Source organism: Centroberyx gerrardi, chromosome 8, assembly GCF_048128805.1.
Source record: "Centroberyx gerrardi isolate f3 chromosome 8, fCenGer3.hap1.cur.20231027, whole genome shotgun sequence".
In the NCBI taxonomy this organism is placed as follows: domain Eukaryota; kingdom Metazoa; phylum Chordata; class Actinopteri; order Beryciformes; family Berycidae; genus Centroberyx; species Centroberyx gerrardi.
The window spans coordinates 16,364,185-16,374,184 of NC_136004.1; the positions used below are offsets into that span (position 1 = coordinate 16,364,185).

At 46.1% G+C, this 10,000-nt stretch overlaps 1 protein-coding gene across 1 annotated transcript in view; it reads right to left on the bottom strand.

Annotated features, from left to right (window-relative positions):
* Positions 1-4,777: 4,777 nt before the first annotated feature.
* LOC139912103 (uncharacterized) overlaps positions 4,778-10,000 on the bottom strand; it is a 15,956-nt gene continuing 10,733 nt past the window's right edge. Inside the window, exons 7-12 of the mRNA XM_071899807.2 lie at positions 9,884-10,000; positions 9,480-9,731; positions 6,533-6,688; positions 6,300-6,447; positions 5,983-6,117; positions 4,778-5,879 (exon numbers count right to left, since the gene is read on the bottom strand). The exon at positions 9,884-10,000 is cut by the window's right edge and continues 6 nt beyond it. Coding sequence (XP_071755908.1) covers positions 5,383-5,879; positions 5,983-6,117; positions 6,300-6,447; positions 6,533-6,688; positions 9,480-9,731; positions 9,884-10,000 — 1,305 coding nt within the window. The 3' untranslated portion in view covers positions 4,778-5,382. The remainder of the gene's footprint in view (positions 5,880-5,982; positions 6,118-6,299; positions 6,448-6,532; positions 6,689-9,479; positions 9,732-9,883) is intronic.

Below are 10,000 nucleotides of genomic sequence, written 5' to 3' on the forward strand. Positions count from 1 at the left end.
ACAAGCACGCATGCACACACACACACACACACACACCCCTCTAGTTTCCTGGTTGATGGCCTATACTGAGCTGAAGATGGATTCTGAATAATTAGGGAGATAATTGCCCAGGCAGGAGAGAAAGGGAAGATCAATGGCTGATCTTTGAGCGTGTGTGTGTGTGTGTGTGAGTGTGGGTGTGTGTGTGTGTGAGGGGCGGGGAAGGGGTAGAAGTGGAGGGCGTAAATATATGGTATTGATTGTCTATATGTTCAGTTTGGGCCCTGCTGGTGTAAGGTGCTACTGTTCAGATAGAGGAGATGTCAAGTAGCGGCCATAAGCCTGGCATAAACCAGCATGGCAAAACTAATGCCATCTGGCACAATTATGTCATTAAACAAAGTACAAGCACGCAGTACTTCATACGGTGACCTACTTAAGTATCATTAGAGCGATGCTGTAAATGACAGTCAGTGATGGCGGTGTCACGGTAAAGTAAAAGCGAAATGTGTTTGAAGCTGTGCACACGTAAGAAGGCAATGCTACAACGGATGGGCTTTTCATCCTGTGTCTTTGTTCAGCCTGACATCTGGAGAAACACACTTTTCCTAGCCTTTGTTCGGCAGGGAGAGAGATGGAATAGGAAAGAGAGAGATGGAGGGGGGGGGGTGTGAAATAGCGCGAGTGTGGTAGGTCAGACTGCACCTGCTAAGCAACGGATATATTATCATGGCAAGGCTTCTCTCTCTCGCTCAGTCTCTCTCTCTCTCTCTCTCTCTCTCACACACACACACACACACATCTCTGACAACAGCTTGATCCAGAGCCTCCTGTTTCTTCTTAAACTTCCTCCAAATCTCTGTCGCGCTCCTGCTGCTCTCCTTCTGTGCTCCTCTCCCCTCCTTCCTTCTCCTTCCTCAGACAAAGGTGAGCAGACATGTCAGACTCTGACAATCAGGCTGGAGCCCAGAGCATGCATACAATTAGTGACAAGTATGCACGCACACACACACACACACACACACACACACACACACACACGCTGACATACATGATCAGTCGCCCACACCTCCCCTGGCAGCCAAACAATGAGCTCGACTGACATTCATCTCCATCATCTTTATCTCTTGGCAGACTAGAGAAACGCGGTCGCCGCTGCTATCTGGGAGCTTCTGCTCTTTTCTTCTCATTTTCTCTGTACCATACATTTACATTTTAGTGCTTTAGCAGACGGCCCTATTCACAGTCCCTGAATTTAGAATCATTAATTTAGTATCTAGGCTATCAACAAAGGCAAACAACTGGGACAGCTTCACTGCCATCACTATTAATAGAAGCTCCTCTGTGCATATTGTTTAGGGTTATTGTAATATGTGGAGCAGACGGAGACAGAGGAAAGCAGAGTGAGAGAGGAAGGTAGAAGCGGAGAGGGAGTAGACATATTAAAGATAGAGGGGGCAGCTGTGTGTGTAATGCCGTACCAGATAGGCAGCGGCAGGTCGAAGCCTGGACGAGTCAGACACATCTCCATATGAAAGGAGCTCTGTGCCACTCTAAACACTACGTACGCATTCGTAATGCAGCTCAAACACAGGACTGGGAATACATTCAGCACTACGTGTGAGTGTGTGTGTGTTTTAGCAGGTGCTCAGAGGACAAATAGTAATCAATCTGAATTCAAGTAGTCCTGTCTCCACCTGGCACACAACGTATGCGCTCTCTCACACAGGCACAAACACTACTCTTGAATAGGACGGGTCATTTTTTCAGCGTACATCGTGCCATATAATGCTAATGACAAAGGAAACAGAGCTGTGATAATAAGGTGCCCACCCCCCTAATTACAATGGCTAAACTGATGTTAAGCGGTGACGTTATGACAACTAAATTAGCTTTTCACAGCACGCCGCATCGCCTGCTTGAATAAAATAAGAGAAAACCTCCTGAAACGCGAGCCTGTCTGTGTCTGTGTCTCTGTCTGTCTGCCTGTCGGTTGATCCATGATCTCAGAGTGGAACGGGGCAGCTTTCAGTAAAGCTGGCAGCTGACTGACAGCTTGAGTCAAAAACATGAAATATGTTATGTTTCAGCACCTCTCGACAGACGACACCCCAGGGAGGGATAGTTAACTTTAATGGTTTGTTTAGTTTGGAGACGTGTGTGTGTGTGTGTGTGTGTGTGTGTGTGTGTGTGTGTGTGTGTGCATTTCGAACCGTGGGGGCATTAAGCTTGCAATGGGTTTGTGTGGGCTGATGACTTCACGCGTAGTTAATTGGCCAACTTGGTTATTTCCGTCTAACACTTACTTCCACAGACAGACAAGGGTCTGCCACACACACACACACACACAAACACACACACACACCTGTTAAAAGCTTAATCTAAACATGCACTCCGTTTGTTACATTCTCCCTCCTAGCCCTAATGTCCGGGCAGCAGTAAGTATGTATGTGTGCGTACAAACAGTGTGTTACAGCTGTAAAATGTACAGTTAAGTTTTGGAGAGAAACACACTGTCATGTAATAATCTGTTACAAGTGCTTAGATATTCACACGACAAAAAAAGCTTATCACAAAAACCCCAACAGTGAGCCTAGAAGATACTTCTGTCTACAGAAAAGGAGATAAGAGGGTAAAAACAGCTCGCTTCTAGTTTCAAGAAGTGTCTTTTGAATAGGAGAATCCTCTCGGGGAGCTTGATTCGTTCAGCTCTAAAGGCGTACAGTGCATTTCCTTACTTTTCAGAGGTTGAAACATTCTCCGCAAAATTATACATTTCAGCTTTAAATAGCGCTCGCAGTTACAGTGGAAACTCTATCAGACTTGATGGGGAAATTGCTTTTGCAGCAGAGTAATATAATGTGCATGGATGATTGTGTGCACATGAAGACAGAAACAAATGGTAACCACACACAGTGACAAAAGTGAGAAATAACACCATTATGTCTTCTCGGCAAAACACAGAGAACCGTAATGGAATAATCTGCTAAACACATTAACTAAACATTATACTGTCACGAGGTGGTTGATGTGCTATTAACTACTACCACTGCTACTGAAGTATTACGGCAGTATGATCATCAGTTGGGGTTCTGCTGCTACAAAAGGAGAATTCTGAGAGGATTTACACACACACGCACATACAGAGCATGGCTTATTAGCTGGTTGTGTTTTTTGCCTTTTTCTGTCCATAAACAGATCTATCAGAACAACAGAACACAGCAGACTGGTAAATCCAGTTATCCTCCATCCACAGAGGAAATGACCTGGACCAGGCCATCTGTGAGTGAAGTGTGTGTAAGTGTGTGTATGTGTGTGTGTGTGTTTTAGAGAGAGAGAGCGAGAGAGAGCAAGAGAGAGAGAAAAGAATGGGGTGGGGATAAAGCAGAAAGAGAGAGTTGCTGCTGATGCTCATGTGTTATTCATGAGAGCGCAGAGAATTTGTGGAATAAAAGCTCTTTCAAAACATTAAGCAAAAGAGAGAAGAGAGCAAAGAGGGGAAGAGTTAAAAAAAAAAAAGCAGTGCGGCTGAAAGTATGACTTCACTTGGCTTTTTGCTGTTTTATCTCTCTCTCTCCATCTTCTCTTTTTGTTTCCATTCTGAGGCTGTCAGATGGAAGACAGCAATGGAAAGGACTGATAGAGCCCCAGACAACTGGAGAGAGAGGAGAGAGGGAGGGGAAGAGAGGGAAGCAGAGGGGGAGAATATGGGGGGAAAGAGGGAGGTAGGACAAGAGGAGGAGAGGAGAGGAGAGGAGAGGAGAGGAGAGGAGAGGAGAGGAGAGGAGAGGAGAGGAGAGGAGAGGAGAGGAGGTCAAAAAAAAAAAAAAGAAAATGGGAGAGGAGAGAGCAGAGAAAGAGTATTGGGGGAGGACATGAGATTGGAGGCGATAGGAGTGGAGTGGAGGAGTGAGGAGGAGGCATGGTGAGGCAGAGGGGCCAGAGGAGGGCAGTAATCCAGGTGCCACATGTCAGGATGAAAGCAGAGCAGGAGAAAGAAAACATGCTGCTATTGTGTCCCAGATCCACTGACAGACAGTCTGACTGACTGACACTTGAAAAGCAAATTGACTCCAAATGGACTCTTAGGGCTTTCTGGAAAGCTCACATATGGAGATAAACAATATACAGTGCTGTACTAATAAAATGCATTTTAACATGCGAATGCAATGAAAAATACTACAAGACAGTGTCTAGCCCATTAGAAATACTGAAATTGAATGTGTTAATTGTCCCCAGTAGCAGTGGGGGGCTGTGGCTCTGTCTCCACACATACACTAACGACACACGATATAGAACTACTGACCTGATTTTGATGAAATTTGTGTGAATGATGCAGCATTTACAAAATGATGCTGATTACAAAGCTTATCTCCTGCCTTTTTTGAACTGCTATAATAAAATTTTGTAATTAATTCAATTCCCATTAGATACCATAAATTACTTTTTCCTCCCACATAATGGAATTTTTAAATTGCAATGATTGGTCCCAAGAGGATGCTGCGTTGTGTTTATCCTAGGTGTGCTTATTAAAGTTTTTGCCCTGGATTTCAGCATCTTACAACATTTTCCACATATAAAAATGCTGGTAAACGCAGTAAAATGTACAACCCTTGTCAAACCCATAAGGCCAAATGATGTGCTCATGCCTTCATACCAGTTTAAGAAACCCTAAAAACATCAATCTTCAGTCTTCAGCAATAAAGCTTTATGAAATAAAAACATCTCCCCAAAAAGACATCTTCCACTTTTTATTTATTACCAAAATAGAAAGACCAGTGTCTGTAACATAGTCAATGAGAAAACCTGTTTGCAAAACAGTGACAAATAAAACAAACTGTTCTGCTCCGAGCTGTGGACCATTTTTCCATCTCACTACCACCAACACACTGAATGCACTAAACGTGCATCTGGAGCACAGCGAGAGTGTGTGTGTGAGGTCAACCCCATAAAAATGCACCGACAGGTGCCTGCTACAGTACATCACACAGGCTTACACATTCAATCATACACACAGACACACACACACACACACAAATACATGCACACACACACACACACATACGCATGGGTGAGCTGATACAGCCAGACGTGGACTCTGTCTGACTCCAGAGCTCATAGCCTCTAAGTGCTGCTCGTTTCCTTAAATCACCTCTGAGGGAGAAGGAGACTGAGACAGCGCAAGACTTCATTCTAATTTCCCCTTGCTTCCTTGAGTGTGCAATAACTCCGATGAAATAAGGTGTTGTGTTAGACGTTAAGGGGGAACCATAATACATATTTAGACCATTCATAAAACCAGAGAGGTAGGATGGGTGAATGTAGCTCCAGGCTTACTCTCTCCAGATGTCTGTCTGATTAACATGACGCACTGTTATGCTGGTTAGCTCTGGTTATGCTGCGTTAGCTCTGCCATGGGGGTCTTGGTAGAACTTTACTACGGGCCCTCTGATTGGTTGGCCTCTGGCTGACCCGGGGCTGCTGGGATACAGAGAGTCTTGAGAAGTCAGACACCACGCTGGAGAGGGTAGAGCTCTGATTGGACAGAGCTGCACGTGGAGTACCATGATGCTCTGGGGTTATTTGATTGGTCGATGCAGGGGAACCGGCATCACCTTTTACAGACGGGCAAGAAAGTGGGGCAGTTGTCTGATTATCATCGTAGTTGGGGTGTGTGTGAGGTGTGTGACTGACATCATGGTTGGATGCCTGTGCGTCACTTGTATATGTGTGTCTCCTCTCCCTCCTCAGTGTGTCCAGTTGGAGCAGTGCTGAGTTGTACGCCACCTTAAGATCCTCAAGCTCTACTGCAACGCTGTCCTTCTGCTCCTCCCACTCCCTCCTCAGCCTATCAGCTGCCAGCTGGAAGTCCTGCTCACACTGGGCCAACGCCACCTCACCTACATGTGAAAAGACACAAACGTGCACTTTTAGCGCACCATTTGTCAGATTTCTTTGACGAAACAGAACTTAACACCGTCCAGTTGGACATTATAGTTTTACCTTGTTCCTGAGAAGTAGCCAGAGCCCCAACTGTCTCTCTGAGTTCTGACTGGTTCGTTTCAAATGCAGACAGGAAGCCTTTAAGTGCCTCATCTGAACCAGAGGCCACCAGTAAATCATAACAGGAGAGGATATCTGAGAACATACACACACGTGCCAAATATGAAGAGGTGGCAGGGAAGCCATGGAGAACAAGGATGTCATCTCATACGGCCACATGATCAGCACCAATACAACAGGCTATGTTACATTTTATAACAGGTCAAGTTCCATCAGAACACTGTGACACTAAAAACAACCTGACCCTCTGTTGTTACCTTGCATTGGTTCACACAAACTGTGTTGGATGTTGTTTTGGAAGTCGCGGTAGGCGTGTCCTAAACCCTGGATGAGCTGCTGTGTTTGGCCGGCTTGTAGGGAGGACATCCTGCCATGGAACTGAAGCTCCGCCTCTGCTGCCTCCAACTGATACATACCAGGAAAGAGGAAAGTCATTCACTGAGTGAGAGTGTGTGTATGTATGTGTGTATGCGTGTGTGCGAGCGCTAACCTGAAGTCGAGCCATGCGTTGTGCGTGGTTGTGTGTGTGAACGATGGCCTGAGCGGCTCGTGTGGCTCTCTGCTGGGCTCCTCGGGACAGAGCCGGCAGGAGGGACAGGACATCTGCCACCTTCATCTCCACACACACATCCAGCTCAGTCCTCCCCTAGAAAAAACAGAGACCAGTCTACAATGAGCGCAGAAAACATCAGCAACAAATGCTGCTTCTATGTAAAAGACTGGCCAGGTGTCACGGATTAAAAATACTTCAGTAAGAAAAGGAAGATAATAAGTAGAAGGGCCTTGATACAATTGAGACATGGATTGTGCAAAAAGGGTTGAAACTTGTTATTCGGATGAAGGCCTGTCTGTTTATCTATATCCATCCAGATCAACACCCTTTTAAAGTAATAATCCACAACATTTTCATGTAAATAAATGTCTGTTTATGTTTGCTACTCTCTACTGCTGATTGATATATCGCAGTAGTGATTCAATCTTTTCCCAGTTCCCAGGAAAAATCTTCTGGAAAAGAAGTGATGTGATTTGTGTTTGCAGCAGCAGCGACAGCAGTTTGCCTGGAATATACAGAAGAAGAACTGGGTACTAGGGATGCACCGATCCGATACTTGGCATCGGTATCGGGCCGATATTGGCCTAAAATGCTGGATCGGACATCGGTGGCAGCTAACGTTATAATCCGATCCAGAGCAATCAGTTCGAGCCCCCGGAGTAATAAACGGGTGTAGTCGCCTGCCGTAAAACATGCCTGAGTTTGCACGTGACGCGACACGAGTGAGTGAAGAAGTTGGAAAAAGAAAGCGAGCGTGCAGGCAATGTGCTGATGTAAACATGTCAGCGGTTGGGAATTATTTTAGCCACAAAGGGATGCTAGATGGCTATGCCATTACTAGCGTCCCAAAGATCTTTATCCAACTCACTTTACCAAGAACTTCATCTGGCGACGCCTTCCAAACGCCTGCTCCTTAGCTCAAACTTACATCGAGTGTCCTTGGGCTTAGTATCATGTACACGCCACCATAAAGGTTTCAATTAAGTCTTCCGTTTTCACAAAACGAAGCTTTTTGGAGATGGGGGCTAAAGCTAATGCTACCGCGCTGATGGCGCGGTAGCATTATCGGATCGGTACTCGGTATCGGTTGACACTCAAAATTCTGGTATCGTTATCGGATCGGCAGTAAAAAAACGGTATCGGTGCATCCCTACTGGGTACTTAGCATGATCAGCGATAGCCACCATGGCTGAACAGACAAAGAAGAGTCTGAACATACCAAACCTACAGAAACTCAAACTTCATCAACAGAAAAAGTAAAAAAATTTGGATGGAAAAAAATGGATTGTCACTTTAATACTCAGTTACTGATCATGTAGGTGCGCCAGTGCAGCTGATGTTGTTGCTTGGTTGAGAAAATCTGAAATTACATAATTCTGAATGGCACCTATTCTGACATGGGTGAGAAATAGGTATGAGAATTTCTGACTACAGAGAATCCACCACATTATCAACTTTTTTTAAGGCTTTATATCAAGTAAGGAGTCCTAAGAATGGTAGTAAATTCCCCATGGCTCCATCCATCCATTCATCTATCCATGCAACTCTATCTATCCATCCATCCATCTATCTAATATCCATCTGACCACCCATCTAAACATCTAACTATCATTCATCCATCTATCCATCCATCCATCCATTCATCCATCCAGGCTGTGAGCTGCTCTCCCCAGGGAGAGGCTCAGCTGCTCCACCGGCCTCCACCAGCCTTCAGACATGTTTTAATGGCGAGCCTGGACTATAGGCCTCTCTGACTCTCCTGAGACACACACACACACACACACTGCCATACACATCAAACACTGCATAAAAATGCATGTGTAGCCTTGGTGACCTTACCGATGCCTCTGCCACTTCCTCTATTCTCCCAACTTCCCCTCTCTCTCCATATCTATGCTGCATTTCTTTATTCAAACACTCATTCCTATTTCCCCATAAAAGCTCTCTGTAACTCCTTTTTGTCTACCTCACTGTAAACACTAGTTATATTTCTCTCCGTAACACAATCTGCAATCCTCTTTTGTCTTGTTCCCTCTTTTGTCCCTTATCTCTCGGTGCATTAAAGCTGTGTCTCTGCACATCCCCCCCCCCCCCCCCCCCCAACCTGTCCCTCCCTCTGGCTTTCCCTTCTTCTACTTCACCACCACCCCTCCTCTTTCTATTCTATCCTCGCGCCACCCTACTTTGCCCTTTTTCCTTCTCTTCTCCCTTCTCTTTTACTCTATCACTTTCTCATTTTCAGTCGGTAATGTCATGCTGCCCTGTAGCAAATGCCTTTGTGTGAATGTGTCGGAGTGATAGCAGTTCTGCGCAGTGAGTGAGTGTGTGTGTGTGTGTGTGTGTGTGCGCCCGAATGTCTGCCTCTCTGCATGTGTGTGAAATAGAGAGAGAGACAGAAAGAAGAGAGAAACAGAGTCAGACAGAGAGGATAAAGTAAACTGCAATCAGCACAGATGGAAGGACACCTGCTCTGTAATGGCAGACTCTCTTAGCGTTTGCAAATCCTCTCCCTCTCTCTCTCTCTGTCTCTCGCTCTCTCTCTCTCTCTCTCTCTCTCCCTCTCTCTTCCTCTCACACGCACATACACACACACACACTTACTTCAGAGAGGCAAACCTGGGCACAACATGAAGGGACGCCCCCCTCCTCTCATGGGGCGGTGGAAGCGGAGTGACGGATGTGATGGGGAGAATTGGGAGAGAGATAAAACGACAACATGGAGACATGGAGACAGGTCCAGGGGGGGGGAGGGGGAGTCAGAGAGAGAGAGCGAGAGAAAGAAGGGGACCGAGAGAGTGTGGGTCTCACATTTGGCGAGTGAGATGAAGCTAACTGTGACACAATCCAGCAGACTGGCCTCATCTATGTTGAGGTTTGTGTTTACCTGTGGTGAGTGTGGTCCTATGAGGCTGAGAGGCAGCAGGTCTGTGCAGCAGAGCTCCAGGGCAGACAGGGAGATGGATGTTTGGGCCAAGAGGCGCTCATAGACCACCTGGGGGGCCTTGACTGGATCTGGATCTGGACCTGGAGCTGGACCTGGACTTGGTGCAGAGCTGTGGCCCACGATTTGTGTGAGGCTATATTTGAGTCCCAGCAAGTGTTTAAATAACTGGCTCAGACCAGACTCCAGACTACTCTATAGGAAAGGAAAAAGAAGAAAGGTATCAAACACGAGGAGCGTGAGGAACAACTGCAACCCAGGGAACTCTGGGAGGCATTTTACTTACGGTTTGGCTAAAGAGGAACAATAACAAACCCACAGTAGACAGAAAATGCAGCTGGACTCACCACGTACTGGAGGTTGATGCCGTCGGTGCGACCATAGCACACATCCAAGAGTGTCATTGGTTGTTTCTGTAGACTGGGCGGGGATAACACCCAAGGCATGGTGAGGCCCTGCACTGT